Source organism: Pristiophorus japonicus, chromosome 4, assembly GCF_044704955.1.
Source record: "Pristiophorus japonicus isolate sPriJap1 chromosome 4, sPriJap1.hap1, whole genome shotgun sequence".
Lineage (NCBI taxonomy): Eukaryota > Metazoa > Chordata > Chondrichthyes > Pristiophoridae > Pristiophorus > Pristiophorus japonicus.
The window spans coordinates 268091704-268119442 of NC_091980.1; the positions used below are offsets into that span (position 1 = coordinate 268091704).

General features: G+C 43.8%; 1 protein-coding gene across 6 annotated transcripts in view; it reads right to left on the minus strand.

Annotated features, from left to right (window-relative positions):
- LOC139263402 (echinoderm microtubule-associated protein-like 5) overlaps positions 1 to 27739 on the minus strand; it is a 302041-nt gene that overhangs the window by 250599 nt on the left and 23703 nt on the right. For all 6 annotated transcript variants that reach the window (XM_070879445.1, XM_070879443.1, XM_070879442.1 and 3 more), the window contains exons 2-4: positions 26550 to 26709; positions 19803 to 19901; positions 13875 to 13943 (exon numbers count right to left, since the gene is read on the minus strand). In XM_070879445.1, the coding sequence (XP_070735546.1) occupies positions 13875 to 13943; positions 19803 to 19901; positions 26550 to 26709 (328 nt within the window). The remainder of the gene's footprint in view (positions 1 to 13874; positions 13944 to 19802; positions 19902 to 26549; positions 26710 to 27739) is intronic.

Sequence of the window (27739 nt, forward strand, 5' to 3'; positions counted from 1 at the left end):
TGTAGTGGTAGAATGAACTACTGCATGCTGCAAAGAGAATGGTCCTGCGAGAAAGCAGACAGGAAAGAGGAATGAGCGACAAGGATTATGTTGTGGGTGACAAAAATGACAGAGGATGATCAGGAAATTGCAGCAGCTGGTAGGGTGGAAAGCGAGGACAAAGGGAAATGTCTCCATGGTTGTGGGGGAGAGGAGGTCAGGGTTGAAACATAGGAAATGGGACAGTCACGGTCAAAGGCCACATTGAGCACAGTCGAGGGGAATCCTCAATTGAGGAAAGAGGAGGACTTTTCCAATGCTCTGGTGCAGAAAGTAGAGTCATCAGAGCAGATTTGATGTATTTAGAACCCTTCATTTTCAAACCAGTTTTAATTTCATACCGGATCCCTTGAGTTTTTGTCTCTCTCATTTTCCCAGGCCTCTCCCTTTCTTACACATTCTTAGTTTCTTAATGCTTCAGTCCATTACTTCGCTGAGAATCTACTACATCATTCCATGCATGACTCCTCTTTGCATTTGTCTGTGATGGATATATATTTCCCCCTCCCTTTTTCTGATTATATCAATATGCCTGACTATTTCTTAAGTTTCAGTTTTGTGAATGGTCCACATTTGAAATGTTAAAGGGTCTGTTCTCTCCACAAATGCTGACTGATATGCTGTGTTTCCAGTAATTTACATTTTTGTTTCAGATTTCCAGCATTTGCAGTATTTCACTTTGTAGGCGAGTGAAAACAACTTCTGCTCAAGATTGGATATCATAGGAATTTAGAGATTTCAAGCTAATTCAGAAAACAATTCCCAAGAACCTTGTTAAAGGATTTGGGGTGGGGACAGAACTATAGGGCTAGATTTTACACTTTTGTGCAGATCGCTCAAAAATGGGCATTATTTCTGGCGTGGGCGGTAAAAATGGGTTCTCAAATCATCGGCTTCTCGGCCATTCTCAAAGCACCTAGTCTCCATTTTTGAAATTAGGCATTACTGCGAGCGATAGGAAATGGGTGGTAGCGTTAAATCTCTGACCTGCCGTAAATTGTTGCCGTCCTTAGCAACGGCATGGCAACGCTCGATTCCCATGATTCAGGAAGTCAAGGGTCATCATTACATGTGCAGAAGAGGAGACAGAGAGAGAGGGAGCTGAGAGGGACTGTAAGTGTGTGTAGCTGTGGTGTGTGCTTGTTTGGCTGTTGTGGGAGACACGAGGGAGATTCACCAGCAGCAAAAAGCCTACTAAGCACCAAGAACATAGTTGGCACCGAGATTTTGTTCAACAAATAAGATATAACATGGAAGGGATGGTGGAGGCCCTGGAGCTGGTAGCTATGAACACTGGTTGCATAGAGTTCCCAGTGGTCCCGCAACGCGGCACTGCACCCAAAGGTGCCGCACATCAATTGCCAACGACATGAGAGCCAGGAGCAACATCTTGCTTCTGGCTCGGAGCACGTTCCCACCTCGGGATCGTCCTCTCCCGTATCTGTCCAAGCAGCGGTTCGACCGTCATCCACCCCCTGCCCCCCCAATGAAGCATCGCCTGAGGAGCTCCTCGGCCAAGCGGCTTGGAGTCAGGAGGGGATGACGAAGGGGTAGAGGTGGGGAGAAGAAGGAAGGGGGGGGGGTTGTTTTTTTTAACAGAACTACTGATGATTTCAGACAAATGTTCAGTTTAAATGTTTTTTATTTAACAAAACCTTGTTGCGCATTGGCTCAGACAGCTGCATCATTACACGTTGGTGATTCCTTATCAAAGAGTATAATTACACTTAACTACAGTCAACTTAAACTTTAACTGTCACCAAAGTGATGCCCACCATTGATGTATGACCTGCACACCCAGCAGTCTGTCAGCCTTGCAAATAACAACTTTCTTTCAGGCAAAGTGCTCATTGATGAGCTCCTGACATAAGGCTCTTGCAGCTATCATGCCACCACGGGCCCTTTCATGCGGTCTACAGGGAGGGCGGGGGCATGGCTTCAGCGTCAGCCTGATTGTCTGGGCCGATGTCAGCGTCCACCTCCTCGTTCTCCTCTTCCTCTCTTTGGTGAGGTGGACTGTCAGAATCATCAGGCAATTCTTGTCTCCTCCTTATAGCCAAGTTGTGCAGCATGGAGCATACCACCACACCAGCTGCTCAGGGTGGTATTGGAGCTTGCCTCCGGAGTGCTCCAGGCATCTAAAGCGCTGCTTAAGCACTCCAATGGTTTTTGTCACGATATTGTGAGTTGCTCTGTGGCTCTCGTTGTATCGCCTCTTGGCTTCGGTGTGGGTGTCACGCAGGAGGGTCATCAGCCAGGTGGCGAGGCCATAGCCTTTGTCACCAAGCATCCAGCATTGACCTTGTGGTTGATTGTTAAACAAGTCAGATAAGTGCTCTCATGCAGGATGTGAGCATCATGGATGCTGCCTGGAAATTTAGCATTCATTGCCATTATAATTTGCTGGTAGTCGACAACGAGTTGGACATTCAGGGAGTGGAATCCCTTGCAGTTCCTGAAAACCTCTGCATCCTGAAAAGGTGCCCACATCGCGATGTGCATACAGTCTATTGCTCCCTGCACCTTGGGGAAGTTAGCAATTCTGGAGAATCCTAGAGCCCTCTCACTCTGTGCATCCCTGGTCATAGGGCAGCTGATCAAGTTCCCCCTGCGTGCATACAGGGCTTCAGTGATCTGTCTAATGCAGCAAGGTGTGTCATGCTGAGACAGACTGCAAATGTCGCCAGCTGAGGCCTGAAAAGAACCCTATGCGTAGACCGACAGTGCTGCGGTGACTTTGACCTCGACGGACAGTGCAGTACTGATGGTGCTGGCACGCTGCAGATCTCCCCTTGAGCTGGCATACCTCAATGATAACCTCTTTGTGGAAGCGCAGTCTCCGAAGGCAGGTGGTGTTGGGCAAGTCGAGGTAAGACCGCTTGTCCCTGTACTTGCTGGGGGTGTAACATCTGATCCTCCTCATCAGTCTGGCACGTCTTACATTGGGCACATAATGCTGTGGAGCATACCTTTGGCCATCTCGAGTCTGCAGCATGTAATTGGTCATTAAGAGGGTGAGAAAGGACAGGCCCCATTGCAACAGCTCTCTGTTTTCCACCGATTGGTCACAAAGAATGAATGTCCCGACAAAGACACCTATTAAATTCCAATCATTCACAGTATGGTAAAGATGTTTGTACAAATGTTCACATCATGTCCAAAGACCTCCAGAGTACATCCGAACTCCCCTGAGGTTGAAGCAGAGCAGCCTTTTAAATGATACGAGATGTGATGTAGAACATGGCGTCCCGAACGCTGTGATTAGTTCCAGTTAGTTCCACTTTTTCCAGGCATTTTTTTGGATGAGCGATATTGTGGGCGATATGTGCGCGAGGTGGTGAAAGTGACGCTGGGCGATCTCCTGGCCGTTAGTTTCAGCAAATGTGATCTTTATGACAAAAAAAAGCGGTCGGTCGGTATTATTGAATCTCGGCGATAATTCCGTGCGGAAACTAACGTTGGCCGATATTATGGGTGTTGATTTCGCCCATTCTGATGATTCCGCCCAAAAAAGGTGAGCGGGCGGTATTTTTTTTCCCGGCGTTACGCACATGGGGCAAGTAATGCTCGGCGATAAGTTTCCGAAAAATGCCCGTCAGTTCCATTTTGTGGCTAAATGGGCAACATATGGGCATTATATGTCATTTCAGTGGTAAAATGGATGTTAAGTGGGAATTAAGCAGGCAAAAAAAGTGGAAAATCTAGTCCATAGTCTTGAAGAATTTGACTTTTGGGGGAATAGGGTAGGGGGTTAAGGAGAAGATTAAAATGAGAAATACATGGTATGATCATAACCTGAAAATCTTCAAACATGCTTTGTTGTATCTGGCAGAGATAGGACTATTTTCTGTGACATTGGATGCTAATTTTTAATGTCAAACAGGTGAGATTTAAATGTAGCCAAATGGCATTAGCAGACAAATCACTCTCATAAACTAGGGACTCCGGGTGAATACCTACTTCTGCATTGCCAAAACCACTGTATAAGTTTGTAAAAATACCCAAGACCAGCATTCAGATTGATAATTTAATTGCTCATAAAATTCCCAACAAATGAAATAGTAAATAGTGCTTTCCTTCAACTTGGCAAAAGTTTTATTAACTGCCTGAAGCTGTTACTTGCAGGATCCCTGGTGTGAAAAGACAGACATGGAACTATGGGCTCAATTTTGCAGAGCGCCATTTTTCTGGCGTATTGCCAGAGTTACGCCCATTTTCCTAGGCCAGAAGTACTCCAAAAATATCTGTGCCAAGTTTCCCCGCTGTATTTTTCAAATTTGGCGCCGCGCAGCCTGTCCAGTCGCCTCGGGGAGTGGAGCCTGCTGTCTGCGCTGAAAAAACAATGCTGCACCTACTGCGCATGCGTGAAAAAAAAAAGGAAGTTTTTGACGTGATTCCTATGCACGCGCATGCGCAGTACAAATCCCGGTCTGCAATCAGCCATTTTAAAGAGCCAGTTGTGTGTTTGAGAACATTGAGTGGTGTGTGTAAACTCATTATCATTGGAAAAATCGGAGCTGCAATACAAGATGTAACGCGGTGCAAGGACCAAGAATTTCTTACAGGATGAAGTGGAAGCACTAGTACTGTGATTGAGGGCAGATGGTATGAGCTGGACACTAGCAGAGGTCACATAAAAGTTCCACCCAAAGAAATGAAGAAACGCTGGAACCAAATTGCAGAAGATTACTGTGCAATGGTGACCACCCAGAGGTCTGGAGGGCAGTGCAAAAAGAAGTGGCAGGACCTTGGTCAAGTAGTTAGTGTAAGTAATATTTTCATTTTTCAATGGGATTGCAATTGTAAATGTGACCAGCTGTATATGTCCCACCCAGCAGAAATATACCCCCTCTAAAAAAATTGTATTTTCATCTTTGCAGAGGAAAGTGGCACATAATAAAAGGGAAAGAACTCGAACAAGAGGAGGCCCAGCAAATCTGCACCCACTGACACCCTTGGAAGAGAGGGTCGGTGCTTTGATTGGTCCTACCTGGAGAAAAGCAACCACCACTGCACAAGCTGGGCCCACACTCAAGAGTGAGAGGACAAGACCTACAAATTCCACATTCTAGCTTTGCTAAATGTTAAGTACTGCGCGGGCTAGTCATGCTTCAGTTCATGGGGATGTCTCCGTCAGCTACGATTCGATTGATGCAATGTGCTATCATTCATCGTGGTCCTTCAAGTCAGCCTGCTGCCTGCACTGTGTGAGCCTACTCACGCCACACACCCTACCCCCTCCTCTCCTGCTAACCATTTGTCTATTGTTATATTTTGCAGAACTTGAAGCCAATCCGGACGATGCAGGCGATGATTCAGATGAGGACGAGCCTGAAGAGGAGAACATCTTCCAATCCCACCTTCCAGACCAAGAGCATGGGGGTGAGGGGGAGGGGATGGATGAAGCCCCATCACTTGTACTCACTTTGGAGGAGGTGCAGGTGCCGCCCATTGAGTTGCTAGCCCCTTCCCTTAGTAGTGGTTTGAGTGTTGGTGGGACATTCCATGGTTTCCCACTGTCCGAGGCTGCGGGTCCCAGTAGGGTGCAGCGAGGCACACCCAGGGTCCCACCTTCTGAGGCTGCGGGTCCCAGTGGTGGGGTGCAGCAAGGCACACCCAGGGCCCCACCGTCCCAGGCTGCGGGCCCCACTGGGATGCTGTGAGCCACACCCATGGTGAGGAAGGGAAGGAGAGCTCAACAGCGCTCTCCTGAGGTGCAGGATCTAACAAATGTGGTTCAGATGATGGCAGTGAGTGCGGAGAGCATTGACCGTACGTGATCACTTCTGCATACCATCAATGGGGTGGGTGATGAGGTATCGGGACTGTCGAGAAAAGTAACGAGAAATGGGAACGATGTCCGGGACCATGAGTGAGGGACTATCTCAGTCAGCTGAAACCATGTCAGTGAACATCAGGAAGGGAACGTCAGAGATAGTTCAAACACTCTCAGTGAACATGAGGGAGGGAATGTTGCAGGTAGTTAAAACACTTTTGCTCAACATGAGGGAGGGAACGTTGGAGGTTACTGAGACACTGTCAGGGCACATCAGCGAAGGCATGTTGGAGTTAGCTGCTGCAATAAGGGAACACGCCCAAACCCCGCACCCATCGACAGAATCAACTGCCACTCCAATCCCCAGACTAGCCTCTGAAGAGCCCCAAGCCGGGCCCTCTACATTGACGCCTCCTGCCCCCACCCCCCACATTACCAGAGATGTTAGAAAGAATAAGCTTGGTACCAACCCCAGAAACACTGCGCCACCGCCTGCGGGCAGAGGTGGTGGAGTCACCAAGAACAAACGCGGAGGGCGGTCTTAGAATAAGGTGGAGGAGAGATGGGTGCAGCCTTTCTTTTCTGCTATTATTATTGTTGTTACTGTTGTAACTGTTCTCAAATTAAAAGTTTTTTGTAAGTTATGTAGTTTAAAGTTAGTAAGTGATCTTAATTTTAATAAAAATATTCTTGTATCAAACTTCAGTTAAGTACAAATGTTTGTTAAACTTTTGAATAAAATATACTTTAAAATATAACTGAATCATTTCCATCATTTGCTCCATTAACACAACACATTATAGAACAGGTCCAAACAGTAAACACGGTCCATATGGAATAGTTACCGCTGAGCCTTCAGGCAGCAAAGCGTTTACTCAAGCCTTGCGCCAGCAGCTCATCCATAATCATTAAAGGTGCATGACAGCCCGCCCTCCTCTGTAGTTGTGCTCAGGTTCAGGTAGTTGCATGGCTTCCTCCTCCTCCTCATCATCATCTGCATCTTCCACATCATCATCACCAGCCACTCTCACCTCAGGTGGGTCTTCTACTACCATCTGCTGCTGCCTCATGATGGCTAAATTATGCAGCATGCAGCACACAACAGTGAACTGACCGACAATCGCAGGGGAGTATAGCAAGTAGCCTCCGGAATGGTCCAGGCATCAGAAATGCTGATTCAAGATGCCAATGGTCCTCTCTATTATGCTGTGCGTCGCAATGTGCGACATGTTGTATTCCCGGTCAGTCCGTCTGGGTTACGTGTAAAGGCGTCATGAGCCACGTGGCGAGGCAGTACCCTATTCTCCCAGTAGCCAGCTCTGCCTTTCTGGCTGCTACTGAAACAGGGTAGATATAGCGCTCTCAAGTAGGATGAACACATCATAGGTGCTCCCAGGTATCTTGCATCGACTGACATGATGCGATGCATGTCATCACACACGAGCTGTACATTAATGGAGTGGAAGCCTTTTCTGTTCCTGTACATCTTGGAATCCTCCAAAGGTGCTCGCAAGGCGACGTGACACAATCATTGCAGCTCTGTACCTTTGGGAAGCCAGCAATCCTGGAGAAGCCCACAGCCCTGTCACGCATTGCCTGGGCGGTCATGGGGAACTTCATGTAGTCATTCCTCCGGGCATATAGTGCAGCCGAATGCAGACATGTGTTGCATGTTGAGAAATGGCGCACACATCCCCAGTTGTAGCTTGGAAGGATCCAGGTGCATAGAATGAAAGTGCAGCTGTAACCTTCAGGTCAACTGACAAAGCAGTCCTCCTGACTCTTCTAGGTTGCAGGTCTGCTTTCACCAACTTAAAAGATCTGTTACAACTTCTTTGCGGAAACACAGCCTTCTGACACAGTCTGCATCACTCAGGTGCAGGTACGAACGCCTGTCTCGATATAACCGACGTGGGTAAAGTCTCCTGCCCAGCACCCTAGGGCTCTGAGGTTCCTCATGCGATGATGTCGAATCAATTGTCTCCTCCGCAGCACCATGATGCAGAAGGCTCACACAAGGTATGGCATGGTCAGTATTGCCCCCATGCTTAAATTTTATCTTTGCAAGAAGCTAAAAACAGCAGGCAGACAGGACAGGTTTCTCTCTCCAAAAGGTCTGAGCAAGCGCAGTGATCGGGAATCCCCTCAACACCCGGGCTCATTTGATGCCCAGTACAGTCTTGTGATTTCTTCCGATCGCTTTCAACAGCACCTTCCCCTCACCCCCCCTCCCCCCCCCCGCTCCCGCCCCCCTGCCGGGCTTGTTTTGCAGCCGAGCCCGTGTCTGGGCACGGGGCCGATTCTATAGGCCGACGCTCTGACCCTCCAGCCCAGTTTCCAGACATTTGGTGGTGGCGTGCGAGTGTAAAGAAAATTAAAACTTCAGAATTCCATCAAACTGCCATCTACTCTGTTGGAAGGTAAAAACATTTTATCTTTATTATGCATATTTATAGTGTCTTGACACCCTCCAAAACTTCTATGAAAAACAATGGAGTCTTTCTGCACAGAGTTTTCAATGTGCGTTGCTTTCTCTTAACTCACCAGAAGGTTTCAGGAGTGGCCAGATACGCCGACTTCGGAGAAATCTTTTTTGGACAAACGTCGAAAAATGATATGAGGTAATGCCCCATGACGTCAAAAAAAACTAACCTAAAAAAAATTGTAACTATCTCAGTTACGCTGGCGCAGATTCCTTGGGGAAACTTTAATTAAAAAATTTACGCCAAATTAAATGCCGCACGCCAAATAAACGGCGCAAATCACCGGGCAAAATTGAGTCCTCATCTTTTAGATAATAATGATCACTAGGGTGATCCTTATTTCATGGACAATTAGTTCTTGATTTGCAGTGATGGACATTTCTTATTGACAACTTCAAAGGGTATGCTTTTTCCAACAAAGGAAAAGATGCTTTTAAAACTCATGGATTTCTTTTTTTTTAAATGTCAGCCACAAAAAGCCATCGCCGAATTATGCTCTCTCCCAATAGTTCTGTGCCTCTGCATCGTCGCTTAAAAGATGCAATGGCCTCTGGCTCAACTACTCCCAGCAGTGAAACATTCTATGCCTCATCAACTCTCTGTCTAAAGCAGTTGTTCCTATCTTGCTCCATATTGAGTGACATCACCATGTCAAGTCACTCCACATTTGTAATGACTCCACGAGGCAGGGTATGATACTTAAACTGTGTAGACCTGTAGTCCTTTATTTGCAGCTCCTCGAGTGAGGACAACAAGCTGTGAGCTCCTTTTTATACTGGGTTACTTGCAGTGTAAGGATACATTCAGTGTTGCATAACAGTGTTACAGACATCGCACAGTAAACAGGCATGCATACACAACAACACTCCCCCCTAAGCATTTTTCAGATCCTTATTGTCATGACCAGGGGAGGTGATCAGTGGTGGGCTATGGGAGGTTGTGGTGAGGGTTGTGTGGTTGCCAGGTGTGACCCATATGCTTGAGGTTGGCCTCGTACATTTCCCCTCCCTCACACAAAGACCAAGTAGGTGTTACTGTTGTGGGATCCCTCAAGGGGAATAGCCACGGCAGCAGTGGGTGGTGTATATATACACTGTGATGTGGGTAGTTGTGGAGTGGTGGGCAGGGCCACAAGACTGGGTGGGCTCCTTGTCCACCAATTAGGATGAGGGTCAGGTCATCCCAGGGAAGCTGGAGGGTATTGGCCTCATGCTCCTGGTGTTGGCCCAGGTGGCCAGGGGTTGTAAGGTTGGTCTGGTGCAGGTTGCCATTGGTGGTGGCTGGGCTGCCCATTGACCACTGACCCTGTGCTCCCACTGGCTGTGTGTGTGTCCTGCAAGGGGCATCAGCATGGCCCCTGTAGGACCCAATGTCCTTTGGCAGTGTCCTACCAGTATACATGACACCTTGGCTCTGATCACACATAGTCGAGCCTGCATTGTACATTGTATCATTTGCATCACTTTTGGGTGTCCTGGTTTCAACAGACATAGTTACAGTAGGCATTTCACATTCGCTATCATTATTGTTAAGCATAATAAACTTGTTCTTAACCTTAGTGACACCTGTATTCATCTCATCAGTCACATTAGTTAAACCAGTATCACAATTCATGGTTACATTGCATACATTTTCATACTTGCACCCTTCAATTGCATCTTTAGCTTTAAAGTTCTTGTACTCAAATAGTTGAAACTTCCCCTTTAAATTTATTTGGTTACCGGTCTCCTTTAAGGGAGCTTTCAAATCCGATTGGTCACTCGGTTCACATGATGCTCCTCGTGGTATGGCCGTGGCCATTTTGATTTTAGGTTCTGCTCCTCGTGGTGCTGCAGCCATCTTCTGGCTCTGCTGCAGGTAGGCTGTGGTGCTCTTTTCTTCCACAGGTTTGACCCTGGACGTCGGGAATCCATTTCTTTCATCGATGTTCCTCCTTTGGAGTGCTGCCTCGGCCCGGAAAGTAGAGCTTGGATCCTTGGTCTTGGAGATAGCTGGGGTGCTATGGAGTTGTCGCCTCGCAGTCGAGCAGGACAGTGGAGCCTCCGGATGCAGCGATGGATCCATATTCGAGGTCGATTGCTGGAGCCCAGAGGCCTGGGAGCAGCTTCGTTTGGGCAGGATGCCGTTGTGGTCGATTGGCGGGATTCATCCAAAGTTCTTCAAAGATCGCTTGGCTCATCGCAGACTGGCTCACCCCTGTGTCACTCTCCATAGAAACTGGGACTCCGTGGACATCTACTTTCATCGCCCAAGAGAACTTTCGGTGGAGTAGGTATGAGTTCCATACTCTTCTCCCAGGGGTTGAGCAACTTCACCTTCCTCTGTGTCGGAGCCCCGGTGATCAGCCAACTCATCAGAGACATGGTGAGTACTGCTTTTTTTGCACATTCTTTGAAGGTGCCTTTTCTCTTTGCATGCATAGTCTTTGTAGCGGCACTGGTGGGCCCTGTGGTTTCCTCCGCAGCACCAGCACGGGGCCATCCGGTTTGCCCCATGTGGTGGACTCAGCGTTGCGGGACTCGGGGCAGCGTTTCTGCCCTTAGAAGTATCCATGTGGTGCACTGCTCTCGTCGGTTTAAGAGTCCCTTAGTACTTCATTTAGGTGGTTGCCAAAGTCGCGCGGTGCAGCCTGTCTCCTTAAGTTTTCCAATCTTTCTACAAAAGCGTCCCAATCTTCCCCATCGGTAAATTGCTGAAAGATGCTGAGATTCGACATGCTCAGTGTGTGGTTCATGACCTCGTATTCTCGTCGCATCCTTGTCACCAGTTGTAGTGTATGTAGGCACCTTTAGTAATGACTCCACGAGGCAGGGTATGATGTTTAAACTGTGTAGACTTGTAGTCCTTTATTGGCAGCCCTGTGCAGGTAACCCTTAGGTCTCCAGCAGCAGCACGCTCTGGTGTACAGGTAAGGTGTGTACAGTGTAAGGGTACATTCAGTGTTGCATAACAGTATTACAGACATCACACAATAAACAGGCATGCATACACAACAATCACCATGTCAAGTCACTCCACATAGCTTTAGAGGCCGAAATTCCATATCGCCCCAGTTGGGGGCGGTACCCTCTCCTGGGCCAGATATCCTGCGCCCAGCGCAGAAGTCCCGCCCTGGAAGCGAAATTCAGGTTACCGCCCCTCACAGAAGTGGAGTGCAATGTCGCACGCTCCACTTCCTTTCGGGCGGGCTCGGGGGCACTACACAGCCTCTCCACGTAAAGCTGACATCTTTCAACGTCCCTCCCCTTCCATTAAAGGGGAGGGATGCTGTCAGTTCTGTAGGACCTCTGATGGCCTCCACTGGGCCACCTGGGCTAAGGGGTGCCGTGGCCGCAGCTCGGCACCAGAACAGAGTGCTGGACTGCATGATCGCACTCTCTCTTTCAGCAACTTATTTTTTTGGACCCCTAGGTGTCTCTGTCCTCCGCTTCCTTCAGGTATGCCCATTGTGAGGCTGATTTCCCTCTCCAGGGTAATCAATGACAAGTAAATCAGAACCCTCAATCCTTGCAACCATTCCCCTCTTTGCCACAAATCTACCTCACAGCCTTGTCCAGAATCTGCAGCACATCTAGGAGTATGATTTGGGGTCTACATCTGAGGAGGGGCAAGAGGGTTCTCTCCCACATAACCTCAATCAGATAACATCACTAAGAAGCTACCGGAAAGAACCAAAAAGGTATCTGACTGCCTCGTTACTTGTTTTACAAAGGTTTATGCATTGTGCAAATGTCTAGTTTTAGTGCCTTCATGTGTCTTTCTGGTTTTAAACAGTTAAAACATTAATCAGGGCCAGAGTGGTCACCTGGACTAGTTTCAATTGGCTAAGGGGGTCAGAGTAATTTTCTAGATTACCCCACTGTCCTGGGTGTTCAATCTGTTTTTTCACCCCTCACTGAAGATTGCATGGTTTTTAGCTGGGGTAGGGAGAGCAAATATTGTGACGCACAAGGCATTGCAGTTGTGTGGGATAGGCCATCATTATTTTATTTTTACAATTGTAATAAAACATAGAACAAAGAAGATTCAGTTTTAGTTTGTGAAAATTAGTTGACATTTTCTGTCTTTGTAACTGATGAGAAAAAAATAGTGCCCATTCTCTGTATTGTCCAATAGGCAGTATATCTCAAGAGGTTAATTGTTAGGGAATGATCAGTGTTGCCCTTTTCTGTGCCTTCTCTAGAGCTACAATATCCTTCTTGAAGTGGGAGAAGCCTGTTCCAAATTGTTAATGAATATAATAAACAGAAGGGGACCTAGCACAGAGCTATGAATATATGCCAATGAATACAACACAGATTTTGATTCTAAGAGATTAGTTCTTATTATAAAAAACCATCACCTAACTATGAACGGAGAAAAAAAAGTCGAGGAGAAAGCCTGCAGTGTAGCAGTGTGTTGCAGGCAATATCTCAAAGTGCTTGTTGCCATGCTGCTCCCAAGTTCACCTTAATGACCATATGGAATTGATTGATGACACCAGTTTTGAAGAAACCACTTTTTTTTTTAAAACAGAGTAACACAAGAGAAATACAGTGACAGACAGAGGGAATATTTTAATAAAATTAATGCATTATAAAAAGAATGCCAACTAGGAGTGATTTACCACCAAGCTAAACTCTCTTCTCCCCTCCTGTTCCTTACTGTGGTAAAAGGTAGGGTTGCCGCACATTTCCCTCTATTTGATATGCTAATAACATGCAAAAAAGTGTACCTAGGAATTACAGAAAGAGTAGGATGAGTGGCCCCCAGCACGTTAACACACATGCAAGAGCCAATACAAAATTGTGTATCAAGTCTATAAAATTTTCCATTTTGGTGAACATAATTTTTCCACAATATGGAGGCACACAATTTAATTGACTCCACCTCTGCCCATTAGTTTCATTCTTGAAAAAAATGCATTATGTGAGACTAACATGTTGAGAGTCTATTATTTTTTTAAAATAGGCCTCGAATTAGTCTCAGGTGGTGGCGCAGATTGGCCGCCCGTTATACGCAGCGTTTGATATTCAGTTCCTCTGAATGCAATGGCTTTGAGCAAAGTAAATGAAATATTTCAGCTATTTCTTGGCATGATTATATTTCATAATACCATAACTATTTTAATATACCAGTGCTTTATCACTGCTTGCTTTACCCAAGACAGGTTGACAGAGCTGTGTTAAATCATTTCACTATTAACCTTCATTCAATATTTTATAAACCTAGATACATATTGAAGTACAAGAATAACACTATTCATTTTAATTCATATCAATTTGATCTTAATTCAGTTCAAATCTTCATAAAAGAGGACCTTGGAACACATTAAGAATATTTCTCAAAATGAATGATACATTTTTTTTTAAATAAGGAATTGACAATTTAAATGAAATTAAATGACTTCAGTAAACTGATCACAGATCTCAGAAAATAATGCAATGCATCTGCTTACCAAACTTTTTCTCTAGCAATACAAATTAAGACCATTACAAATCAAATAAGCAATACTACTGATGTAAAATGTCCAATGTTTAGTCGGGGGTGGAGGAAAGAAACAAAAAGCCACTGGTTTCTGATGTCTTTGTTCATACCTTAATGTGTTTTACACCACAGCTGATCATTTTGTTTGGCTGATGCAAGTCCCAAGAAATATCAAATACCTGCGAGGAAATCAAGATCAGAATAAAATATATAAAATAATCAAATTAACTCCCACACCACACTTACTAGTATTACATTTAATCTACTGTTGATTTGCCCAATTGCAGATTTCATTCTGACTTTTGTAAGTCCTTTACTGCTTTGTCAATCTCAACACCCATCCCAGTACTTCAATGTCTGTAAAAATTGAACAGTTTGCATTGAGGTTCTTTATCTAAATGATTAATATAGGGTAGGAATTGCAAGTGTCCCAGCATTGAACCAAATAGCACCCCACTGTGCTCTCCCCCTACCCCCACCCTCCCACATTCTGATTTAATTTCCCTAACAAGTACTTGCTTCTTTCTTCTTCAACCAATTCTTCATCTATTGAAGGTTTTACATTGAACTCGCACTGCTCTCAAGTTTAATAGCAGTCTTTCATGAGGAACTTCAAAGGCCTTTTTGGAAATCTAGTGCACCACATTGCATGGTTTGCCACTGTTCATTTGGAATATCACTTTCTCAAAAACTTTAAATCGATTTGTCAGGCAGGGTTTTCCCTTGCAAAGCACTGGTTGGCTATTATTTCATATTCCAATTCACCGCTTCCTTGATCATCCTCTTACTATTGATGGCAACCATGCATCTTGAACACTTACTATTATGATGGTGTAACAATTTCTTACTATTGCTTAGCATCTGCATCTATGTTTATTTGTAGTTCCCTCTTTGCCCCTCCAGGCACCGTCTTGATATGCTTCAAGTTTCCTGTAATCTTCCCATTGGATTCTCTTCCCCTTGCAGACTATGTGAAGTTTATTTCATTTTTTTTTAATTTCACTTCACAGATTTTCTGGTTAAACTTAAGTGCTGTATTTTCCATCATATGCACTTGTCCTTTACTGCAAAAACTTGGGCATTTCTAATTTATATTTGGTTGTTACTATTTTGCTTACTATTTGGCCTTACTATTTTCATTTATCCTCCCTATTTCATGAAATATTCAATCCTCCTTCTTATTAAGCTGTCATTCCGTAAAATGCCCCCCAGCTATTTTAGCTCTTTGTGTTTGAAATCACCTGGAAGTTTCTGTCATTTTCCCCTTTCCTGCAGGATCTATTTGTTTTCTTTCCCAATATACACAAAGGCACACCCTCTCCTTTCCTATCTATTCGATACTTTATGTTGTAGTCATCACCATCTACTGTGGAATGGTATGTTTTGGTTATTCCTATTGCTTCGTAATTCTGCTACAACAGTGTGGACACAGGAATTGTGCAGTGAAAATTCTAATGACATTTGCATGGTTGCCAAGGAAAAATTCAAAGAAAGCTATGTGTAGAACTAAGAGATTGGTCCCAAGCAGATCTCATCAATGTGAAAAAACAAATTATCTTTCCCAATTAAATGACCATGCGGGATGTTATCTGAGTTTGCAAGATGAGCACCAGCAATGAGATAAAACAGTATATGGGGGCTACCATACATCCATGCAAAGACACTGAGTCATTAAGTATTTCAGTTGTTCTTAAAACCTTCCTGGATGGGGTAGATTTCCCATAATTAAATTGTTAAGTTTGTAACTCAACTCATCAACAGTCAGGCTAACAACTGTATTCATTCTTACGTAGGGTCCCATGAACTCATGGGAGAAACATTTTGGATTACAAAAAACACTTTCAAGGCTAATGTTCTGAGATAAACCTCAACATTTGAAGCTTCAATTTTCTAGATGTTTGCACTAACAGGGCTCCAATTAACTCCTGGGCACGTAGAGGGAGCCAATCAAACAAACATTGTTTGAAGAGGATATGCAACAACTGTTATGTATAACTGTAGAGAATTGGTTCTGAAAAACTCAAGGCCCTGATGGAATACAGATTTCGAGAGAGGGAGTAAAATCACAAAATCTGTGGAGAACACAAAAGTAGGAGTTCTGGTAAACAGTGAAGAGGACTGTAAAGGACTTCAGGAAGACAGACAGGTGCCAGATGCATCTTAATGTGCATATGTGTAAGACAATGGATTTTTGGAGGATAAACAAGGATTGGTAGTATACATGCAGTGGAAAGGTGCTAAAATGTGTGGACAAACAGAACCCTAGGGGTTCGAATACACAATTCCCTGAAAATAAATGCAGGTAATTAAAGTCATAAAAAGGCCAACTTTGTATTTTATAAATAGGGGTAAAGTCCAAAAGTTAAAACAAAATGATCAATCTGTATGAATCATTGATTAAACCACAGTTAGAGTAATAGACGCAGTTGTGGGTCCCCCATTATAGAAAGGACATTAATGCCATAGGAAGCCTACAGTGTAGATTTACCAAGATAATGCCAGGGATGTGAAACCTATTATGAAGAGAGATTTGAGATACTGGGACTATTTCCACTGGAGCAGAGAAGGCTAAGGGGAGATTGAAGCGAGATTTTTAAAATTCTGAAGGATTATCTGGTCATCATCATATTTCTATTTGTGTGACGTTGCTGTGCACAAAATGGCTGCCGCGTTTCCTATATTACAACAGTGACTACACTTTTTTTTTTTAAGTACTTCATTGGCTGTAAAGCACCATGGGACATCTTGAGGTTGTAAAAGGTGCTAATTAGTATTTTTTTTTTAATTTTGATAGACTTCTGTATAGGGAAAGATCATTTTTTCCAGTTGGTAGGCCAATGACAAGGGGTCATCAATTTATATACAATCACTAAGAAAATGAGGAGAGTGGTTAGGAGAATTTTTTTATGCTATGCAAAGAGCTGTTGAAGTGTGGAATATTTGCCACAGATAGTAGTTGAGGCAGAGACCATTTCATCTGCAACGGGAAAACTGGAGAAATCTGAAGCAAAGGAAGATGCAGAGTTATGGGAACAGACTGCACAAAACAGTGGGATTTGTTTTGGATTGCTCTGGCGAACAGCCAGCCCAGACGTCATGACCTTCTGTATGGTAAATGTCTTTGGTTCAATCACAGAAGTAAAAAAAAAAATTACTTTATACTGTTTTTCAATTGCCTATCCTAAAAATACAGAAGCTTCTTGTTGCAGCCTTGAATATCTGAGGAAATATACATATTTGAGTTATGATTCCCAAATACTTCCACAGTTATTCAGATGGCATGCTGAATCAACATGTATCTAAGTCAAATTTTAACAACTTTATTTAGGGGATTCTTAATTATTATCTATGCAACAAAAAACAGCAGGAATGACCTCAAGACAACAACTCTATAGCAAATGATGCAAAAACCTCACCCTGGTGAGAAAACACAACTGGGAGTGCCCTTGAATTGGCTGCTTTACCCAGTTATCTATGGTGATGGTAGTTTGTAGGCCACTAGGAGTCCCAACACCTACTAGGAATTTCAGAATGAGTATTGGTAGAGGATTAAAGTACTAGGTGTTAGAGCTTCTGCAGAATAGTTTCTAGAAGCCACCTTTAAACCCTGCACAAGAACTAACTGATTGTCCGTTGCAGGCTAAGAATTCATATCCTATTGTATCTTCCAGGAGCTAATGGCCCCTTCCCAAAAAATAATGGCGTAGTACAAAGCATGCCAATAAATCTAGCTGACATAGTACTATAGCACACCTTCAGGAATCCAACATGATTCATCATGGGAAAGATCTTCATGCTATTGTTGCAAGCAGACTTCATATCTTTCTTCTGTAAACAATTGTGAATACAGGAGTGAAATAAATCCGTGATCAGCAGCACCCATTAACGAACTCCGGAGTCTTGGGATCAGAGCACTGACAAGCCAGATATAAAATAACTCAGTAATTCCTATGCTAACAAAATATTATTCAGACTATGGAATCTTGGACATCAGCTAATAAACACTTTCAACCATAAAAGAGAACCTCCAGTGCAATAGCAAATGCCTTTTTATCGTGTCAGCCTTGGCTCAATTATAGCATTCACCTCTTGAGTTAGAAGGCCATTGTTCAAGCTCAAAGCCTGACTCGAGACTTGAGCACATAATCCAGGTTGACACTTCAGTGCAGTACTGAGGCAGTTCTGCAGTCAGAGGTGCAGTCTTTTGAATGAGGCATGGCCGTGTTTGCCTATCAAGTGGACATAAATGATCCCATGGCAGTATTCCAAGAGACAAATAGAGTTCTCCCGGTGCTAATCCTTCAACCAACACCACTAAAAACTGATCATCTGGTCTTCTGTCTCATTGTTGCTTCTGGGACATCACAATGCACAAATTGGTTGCTGCATGTGACTACATTACAACAGTAACTACATTGTTTAAGTATTTTATTGGCTGTGAAGTGTATTTGGATGTCCTGAAAGGCACTATATAAATGCAAGTTATTTCTTCCTCCTTTTTATTAATGTTTGCATGCGAATCAATTCAAATTATTGGTGGTGCAAAAGGTCCAGCTTTTACGATCTGGAGTTTAGCTTTTAATGTATACTTAATGAGAGGAAAAAATATTTGCTCAGGATCACATGAATTTGGATGGGTTTTATGAATTCCAACTAGTTTTTATTTAAGTTGCAAAGAGAAATAATTTCATAGAGGTGCAACTGTAAAATTGTACTGCAGCAAATTATGTGTAGCACTCAAAAGGCAAAAATCTTATGAACCTCTCCCTCACCACCACCGTGCAATCTTTTAACATATAGTCTACTTCTCTTAATTCAGTTACAAAATTCAAATTCTCACTTTAAAATCACAGGAGGTGGCCATTTGGCCCATCATGCCTCTTTAATAGAGCTATCCAATTAGTCCCACACCCCTGCTCTTTCCCCATGTTTTTTCTTCAAGTATTTATCCAATTCCCTTTTGAAAGTTGCTATTGAATATGCTTCCACCACCCTTTCAGGCTATGTATTCCAGATCACAACAACTCTGTGCGTAACAAATGTTTTCCTCATGTCGCCTCTGGGTCTTTTGCCAATCACCTTAAATCGGTGTCCCTTGGTTACTGACCCTTTTGCCACTGGAAACAATTTCTCCTTATTTACTCTTATCAAAATGTTTCATGATTTTGAACACATCTATAAAATCTCCCCTCAACCTTCTCTGCTCTATGGAGAACAATCCCAGCTTCTCCAGCCTCTTCATATAGCTAAAGTCCCTCATCACTGGTACCATTCTAGTAAATCTCTTCTGCAACTTCTGCAAGGCCTTGACATGCTTCCTAAAGTGTGGTGCCCAGGATTCAGCACAATATTCCAGCTGCAGCCTTACTAGTGTTTTATAAAGTTTTAGCATAACTTCCTTGTTTTTGTGCTCTACACCTCTATTTCTAAAGGCATGGTTCCCATGTGCTTTTTTAACAGCCTTCTTAACTTATCCTGCCAACTTCAAAAATGTGTACACATACCCACCCCAGGTCTCTCGGTTCCTGAACCCCCTTTAAAAGTGTACCATTTAGTTTATATTGCCTCTCCTCATTCTTTCTACCAAATTGTATCACTTCTTCAAATTATTGTATAATTTACATTTTTAAATACAAGCCTTTTAGACTGCTAACTCTAATCCACCATTTAAAAAAAGTCTCCCTTGATTATTGCTCCAGAAATCTGTAAGACCTTAAGCTAATGCCACTCTGTAACCCACTAAGAGATAGAAACATAGAAAATAGGTGCAAGTGTAGACCAGAATCACTTCCAATGTTCTCCTTCTTCCTTGGGAAAGCACTTCATTATGTTCTCCTTGGTCCAGTTCAAGATCCCACAATTTATGTGATTAGGGTATACTTTGGTAAATTAATGCATGATTTTTTACCAACATTTCTAAAGTTCTTTATTTAAATAGGTGAAACTTGTTTGTATGGTTTATCAAGTAGCATAATTGTTCCTTGAACTTTCCAACATAGCATAGCATTTGTTAGGGAAAGACATACAAAGACAGTTACCCTATCTGTGTGACCTGGTGCAGTAGCTAGAAGTCTCCCTTTCTTCCAATCCCAGACACAAATAGTGTTTTTGGAATCCAGACCGATAGATACCAAACGCTGTGGAGGGGGAAGAAAAAATAGAAATTAGGAAAGCTCTTCTCATTTTTCTATCAGATACCAAGATTTTAAAAATAAAATTCCCCTCCCACATAGTCCCTTGTTAATAACTCCATCTTTAACAGAGGACAACATTCAGGCTTGGGCTGATAAGTGGCAAGTAACATTCACACTTCACAAGTGCCAGGCAATCACCATCTCCAGCAAGAGAAAGTCAAATCACCTCCCCTTGACATTCAGCAGCATTACCATCGTCGAATCCCCCACCATCAACATCCTGGGGATTAGCATTGAACATAATAGGAGCAGAAGTAGGCCATTTGGCCCCTTGAGTCTGCTCCGCCATTTAATATCATAGCTGATCTGATCTTAGGCTCAGCTCCACTATCCTGCTCGCTCCCCATAACCCTTCACTCCCTTATCATTCAAAAGTCCATCCATCTCCACCTTAAATATATTTAATGACCCAGCCTCCACAGCTCTCTGGGGCAGTGAATTCCAGAGATTTACGACCCTCAGAGAAGAAATTCCTCCATCTCATTTCTAAATGGGCGACCCCTTATTCTTAAACTATGCCTCCTAGTTCTAGATTCCCCCATGTGGAAACATCCTCTCTGCAACTACCTTGCCGAGCCCCCTCAGTATCTTGTATGTTTCAATACGATTACCTCTAATTCTTCTAAATTCCAATGGGGATAGGCCCAACCTGCTCAACCTTTCTTCATAAGTCAACCCCTTCATCTCAGGAATCAACCTAGTGAACCTTCCCTTAACTGCCTCCAATGCAAATATATCCCTCCTTAAATAAAGAGACCAAAACTGTACCCAGTACTCAAGGGGGCCTCCCAAAAAGGCCACTTACCACCAGAAAGCGGCGCCCAGGTGGCGGAGTCGAGCGGCCGCCAACTTCCGGTCCAATGGCCACCGCCAGCAAAATTCAGCTCGGCGGTTTTTCTAGCAGTCCCCGTTTTCGCCCAGCTGCTGCCGACCGTCCTGAGTGAGTCATTGAAGGATGCACCGTTGATCTCCCGCACCTCCATGGCACCCCCCCCCATGAAATTTAGCTGGAAAAATCACAGATCCGCCGCGCAGTGCCCCCGACAGCTTTTTCTGTCGGTGCACCTTCCTTTCAGTCTATGAGCCATGGCAGCGCGATGGTCCTGCAAGGGGAGGGCACACTGCCGCGGCCGCCATGTTTTGTCATTTGGCCGGCCAACTTCCCGATCAGCCGGACAATTATGGCCCCGGGTTCGGCCGGGCCGGCAACAGGCAGAGGTGCCAGGCTTCTGGCCCGGCTGAAACCCTCCCTGGTAGCCCAGTGGGCCAAAGCTAAATAATGGCTGGTTCTCTCCCCTTTAAATGACTGACAGCGGCGGAGACTCCGTCCTTCCCCCACTTCCGCCCCCTCTGCAGTACTTACCACTGCACTTCCACCCCCATCATGACAGACTTCCGGTCCACTCCAAAAAAATTGCCAAAGAGCTGAAAATCGATCAAGGGTCCACCTCGTCTGACGCGACGATAAAAACACTTTGAAAACAGTAGGTGCACCAGGTTTCCGGCGGGGCTGAATTTCTAACCCCAAGTGTAGTGTCACCAATACCCCGTACAGTTGTAGCAGGACTTCCCTGCTTTTATCCTCCATCACCCTTGCAATAAAGGCCAACATTCCATTTGCCTTCTTGATTACTTGCTGTACCTGCATACTAGCTTTTTGTGTATCCTGCACAAGGACCCCCTCTGTACTGCAGCATTTTGTAATCTCTCTCCATTTAAATAATAATTTGCTTTTTTTTATTTTTCTTGCCAAAGTGGATAACCTCACACGTTCCCACACTGTACTCCATCTTCCAAATGTTTGCCCACTCACTTAGCTTGTCTATTTTCCTTTGCAGATTCTTTGTGTCCTCCTCACAACTTGCTTTCCCACCCATCTTTGTATCATCAGCAAACCTGGCTACATTACACTCTGTTCCTTCACCCAAGTCATTAATATAGATTGTAAATAGTTGAGGCCCCAGCACCAATCCCTGTGGCACCCCACTAGTTACCATTTGCTAACCGGAAAATACAGCATTTATCCCCGACTCCCTGTTTTCTGTTAGTTAGCCAATCCTCTATCCATGCTAATACATTACCCCAACCCCGTGAGCTCTTATCTTGTGCAGTAACCTTTTATGTGGCACCTTGTTGAATGCTTTCTGAAAATCCAAATACACCACATCCACTAGTTCCTCCTTATCCACCCTGCTCGTTAAATCCTCAAAAGGACTCCAGCAAATTTGTCAAACACGATTTCCCTTTCATAAAACCATGCTGACTCCGCTTGACTGCATTATCATTTTCCAAATGTCCTGCTACTGCATCGTCACTAATGGACGCTAGCATTTTCCTAACGACAGATATTAGGCTCACTGGTCTATAGTTTCCTATTTTCTCTCTCCCTCCTTTTTTTTAAAAAAAAGGGGCGTTACATTTGGAGTTTTCCAATCAGCTGGGACCTCTCCAGACTCCAGGGAATTTTGGTAGATTGCAATCAATGCATCCACTATTTCTGTAGCCACTTCTTTTAAGACCCTAGGATGCAGGCTATAAGGTCCAGGGGATTTATCCACCTTTAGTCCCATTATTTTACCGAATACTTTTTCTTTAGTGATTGTGATTGTTTTAAGTTTCCCCCCTCCCTATAGCCCCTTGATTATCCCCCATTGGGATGTTTTTAATGTCTCTACCGTGAAGAGCGATACAAAATATTTGTTCAAAGTCTCTGCCATTTCCCTGTTCCCCATTATTAATTCTCCAGTCTCAAACTCTGAGGGAAAACTTTTACTTTAGCTACCCTCTTTTTTTTTTATATACCTGTAGAAGCTCTTACTATCTGTTTTTATATTTCTTGCTAGTTTACTCTCATAATCAATCTTCTCTCTCTTTATTATTTTTTTAAGTCGCCCTTTGCTGTTTTCTTTAATTTCCCAATCCTCTGGCCTCCCACTAATCCTGGCAACATTTTATGCCATGGTTTTCAATTTGATACCATTCTTTACTTACTTAGCCACAGATGGTTCTCCCTTAAAGTCTTTCCTTCTCACTGGAATATATTTTTGTTGCGAGTTATGAAATATCTCCTTAAATGTCTACCACTGCTTATCAACCGTCTCACACTTTAATCTATTTTTCCATCCACTTTAGCCAACACTGCCTTCATACCTTTGTAGGCTCCTTTATTTAAGATCAGGACACTGGTTTAAGACCCAACTTTCTCACTCTCCAACTGAATTTGAAATTCAACCATGCTATGAACACTCTTTCCTCAAGGATCTTTTATTAATCCTGTCTCATTACACAGCCTGCTCCCCGGTTGGTTCCACATTGTACTGTTCAAGGAAACTATCCCGGATACACTCTATGTACTCTTACTCAAGCCTACCTTGGCTAATTTGATTTGTCCAATCAATATGAAGATTAAAAATCGCCCATGATTATTGCTGTACCTTTCTTACAAGCCTCCATTATTTCTTGATTTATACTCAGTAGCCACACTGTTGGACAGTTAGGGGGCCTATAGATTACACCCTGACTTCTTCCCCTTATTATTTCTTAATGCCATCCACACCGATTCTACATCTTGATCTTCTGAGCCAATATCAATTCTCACGACTTCACTGATCTCCTCCTTTATTAACAGAGCTACCCCACTTCCTCTTCCTTTCTGTCTATCCTTCCGAATTGTCAAATACCCCTGAATATTCAGTTCCCAGTCACCTTGCAACACGTCCCTGTAATGGCTATCAGATCATACCCATTTATATCTATTTGTTACGAATGCTGCGTGCATTCAGATAAAGCGTTTTTCATTTTGTCTTTTTACCTTTTTCCCCTGCTTTGACCCCACTTTCTGATACACTCTTATTATTATACACTCTGTCCCTTCCTGTCACACTCTGATTTTCATTTGTCTCATTGTTACTCTGCTCTATTGCCTTCTCCTTTCTCTGACTTTTTAAATTTCCTCTCACTTGAACCCTCCCCCAAACTAATTTAGTTTAAAGCCCTCGCTACAGCCCTAGTTATTCGATTCGCTAGGACACTAGTCCCAGCACGATTCAAGTGAAGCCCATCCGAACAGAAGAATTCCTTCTTACCCCAGTCACCAGGAATCGAAACTCATTTCTCCCACACCAGTCTTTGAGCCACGCGTTCAGCTCTCTGATCTTATTTAACCTATGCCAATTTGCTCGTGGCTCAGGTAGTAATCCAGAGATTATTACCTTTGTGGTTCTGCTTTTTAATTTAGCTCTTAGCTGTTCATACTCCCTCAGCAGAACTTCTTTCTTTGTTCTACCTATGTCATTGGTACCTATGTGGACCACGACAACTGGATCTTCCCCCTCCCACTCCAAGTTCCTCTCCAGCCCAGAGAAGATGTCCTTAACCCTGGCACCAGGCAGGCAACACAGCCTTCGGGATTCATGCTCTCAGCTGCTGAGAACAGTGTCTATCCCCCTTATTATACTGTCTGTTACCACCATCACATTTCTTTTTACTCCCCCCACTTGATTGGCCCCCTGTTCCATGGTGCTGTGGTCAGTTTTCTCATCCCCCTTGCAGTCCCTGCTCTCGTCCACACAGGGAGTAAGAACCTCGTACCTGTTGGACAAGAGCAAGTGCTGAGGCTCCTCCCTCACTACCTCCTGGGTCCCCATACCTGCCTCACTCGTAGTCACATCCATCTGTCCCTGACCACGGACCAGATTTGAATTTTTTAACCGAAGGGGTGTGACTGCCTCCTGGAACACAGCGACCAGATAACTCTTCCCCCTCTCTGATGTGTCTCCAGCTCATCAATGCGGAGCCAAAGTTCCTCGAGCAGCCAACATTTACTGCAGATGTGGTCGCCGTGGACCTCAATGGGGTCCACTAGCTCCCATATGCAACAGCAGTAACACATCGCCTCCCTTGCCATCTCTAATGTTAATTATTTAGTTAAATTTTGAATGTTTAGTTTTTAATCCCAGTTCTTAACTTAAATCAGAAACTTAACTGTACCAGCCACATAAAAACTGCTGACAGTGAGGAGGAAAGCTCTATACTGCAGGAACACATTGATGAACTGGCCAGTTGGGCAGAAAAGAGGCAAATGGAATTCAATCCGGAAAAGTGTGAGGGGCAACAAGGCAAGGGAATACATAGTAAATCAGAGGATACCGAGAGGTGTGGAGGAGCAGAGACCTTAGAGTGTATGTCCACAGATCCTTAAAGATAGCAGGACAGGTCGATAAGGTAGTTAAAAAAGCATACGGAATGCTTTCCTTTATTAGAAGGATTAGAGGGGAGATGAGGAAACATTTCTTCACACAGAGGGTGGTGGGGGTCTGGAACTCACTGCCTGAAAGGGTGGTAGAGACAGAAACCCTCATCACATTTAAAAAGTACTTAGATTGCACTTAAAAAAGCCATAAGCTACAGGCCAAACAGACGTAGTGCTGAAAGGTGGGATTGAGCTGGGTAGCTTTTTTACGACCAGCACGGACATGATGGGCTGAATGGCCTCCTTCTATGATTCTATGATAAAAATAGGTCAGAGGAAAAGCAGGTCAGAGGCTGGGTATTCTCTGGAGAATGACACACCTCCTGACTCCCCAAAGGCTTTCCACCATATACAAGGCACAGGTCAGGGGTATGTCTACTTGCCTGGATGAGTGTAGCTCCAACAACACTCAAGAAGCTCGACACCATACAGAACAAAGCAACCTGCTTGATTTGCACCCCATCCATCACCTTAAACATTCACTCCCTTTACCACCAGTGCACCATGCCTGCAGTGTGTACCATCTACAAAATGCATGGCAGCAACTTGCCAAGGTTTCTTTGACAACACCTCCCAAACCTGCGACCTCTACCACCTAGAAGGACAAGAGCAGCAGGCGCATAGGAACAGCAGCATCTCCCAGTTCCCCTCCAAGTCACATACAATCCTAATTTGGAAATTTATCGCCGTTCCTTGATTGTCGTTTGGTCACAATCCTGGAACTCCCTCCCCAACAGTAGTGTGGGAGTATGTTCACCACACAAAATGCAGCGGTTCAAAATGCGGCTCACCACCATCTTCTCAAGGGCAATTAGGGATTGGCAATATATGCTGGCCTTGCCAACGACACCCACATCCCATGAATGAATTTTTAAAAAATGTGAATTGCTTTCCAGTTTCAAGAAAGTTAACAGGTCCTTTGAACAACATCTGAATCCAACTGCCAGCAATACATTTCAACAGTATTGAAAGAACTGTCCCTGATGTCTGGTGATGTGGCACAACAGAGAGAGGCAGGTGGCCAATGTCATCACAGTGACCTAGACCTATTTCTAAAATTATGTGGCGGATGCATTAATAAATGTAATTTGTTGCACATCGACACTGATTCGACTGGAAGGTGGCTCAGTAAAAAGTACACAAAGTTGTAATGTAACAAAGTAATGAGCAAGCAACACTTCGCACAATATCAGCTCCATGAAGAAATTATCATTTACTTCATAAAATACAACAATTAGAATTGATATATACAATTTCTTTCACCAGTCTGAGCCTCTGAAAGTTCATTTTACAGCACAAATATTGGCAATTCAAACTAAAATAGCAGATAATTTACTTACCTGGCCATCATGATCAAAGGCCAAACAGGCTATTCCATGTGTGTGCACATCTTTCAGAATGGATATTGTCTGCACATTATAGGTGTCCCAAACACATATATGTGGCTCCTTTCCCACCTGTCCCGTTGCAACTAAAGTTCGTTCCGGATGCAGTGCTAAGCTGTGGATTGTACAGAAAGATTTTTTTTTTTTAATTAAAATGTAATTCAAAAAGCAGCTGTCATGTCCATGGGTGCAGGTATTGTGGCTGAAGCATTGCTAGAAAAGTTCTTTCGAACAGGGTTCCCAAAATAGATTTTGTCTGATTCGGGGGCTATTTTTGTGTCTCGGCTTGTCTCCCAATTATGCCAACAGTATCGAATAAAACAACTCCAATTTGTGCTATACCATCCTCAGATGAACAGTCTGGTAGAGCGATTTAATGGCACACAGATATATGTGCTAAACTAGTATGCCATGCAGAATCCCGAGGGCTGAGATAGAACTTTGCCACATTTACTGTTTTCTTACATCTTACAGAGTGGTATTTCAAACATCTCCAGAGTTCCCACTACTTGAATTACCTTACGGCCACTGAATGTGTGGTCCATTAACATTAATCAGAGAAGCATGGTGAGAGAAGACGATTGAGGAGGATGGAAATGTAGTAGAATACAAGAGGTGACTTAACTAGATTGGCTAAATTTACACCAGAAAACCTAAAATGTATGCTGGAGTGCTCGAAAAGCTGGTATGGTCATAATGCTAAGCTCCAGGAGTATGAGGTATTCAATCATGTTGTTTTTGCTGCCTGTGAAGCATGACAAGTTATGATCTCACTGATCAGGTTCATCAGTGATGGACAGGTAAAAAAAATGATGTCGTGGACATGCTCAAATTGACAACCCAAGTGCCAGGCCAACCACATAAACATACTTTTCCACATAGAAATAACCCTGTTTATTTCTCTTATTTCCTCTCTTCTGTTTTAATAACTGGTTGTCAAATCACTAAATTCAAATGTAATTCAATCACACACATCACTGAGCATACGTGTTGCGTCCTCAAACTCTAACCGTCCAAAGCTCTGTCGAACATATGCTATCCCACACCAAGTCATGCTCACCCATCACCTCTTTTTTCCGACCTACAATGACTGCTCACATCCCATGCATTAATCTCAAAATCCTTGTCTTCAGTTAGAAATTAAT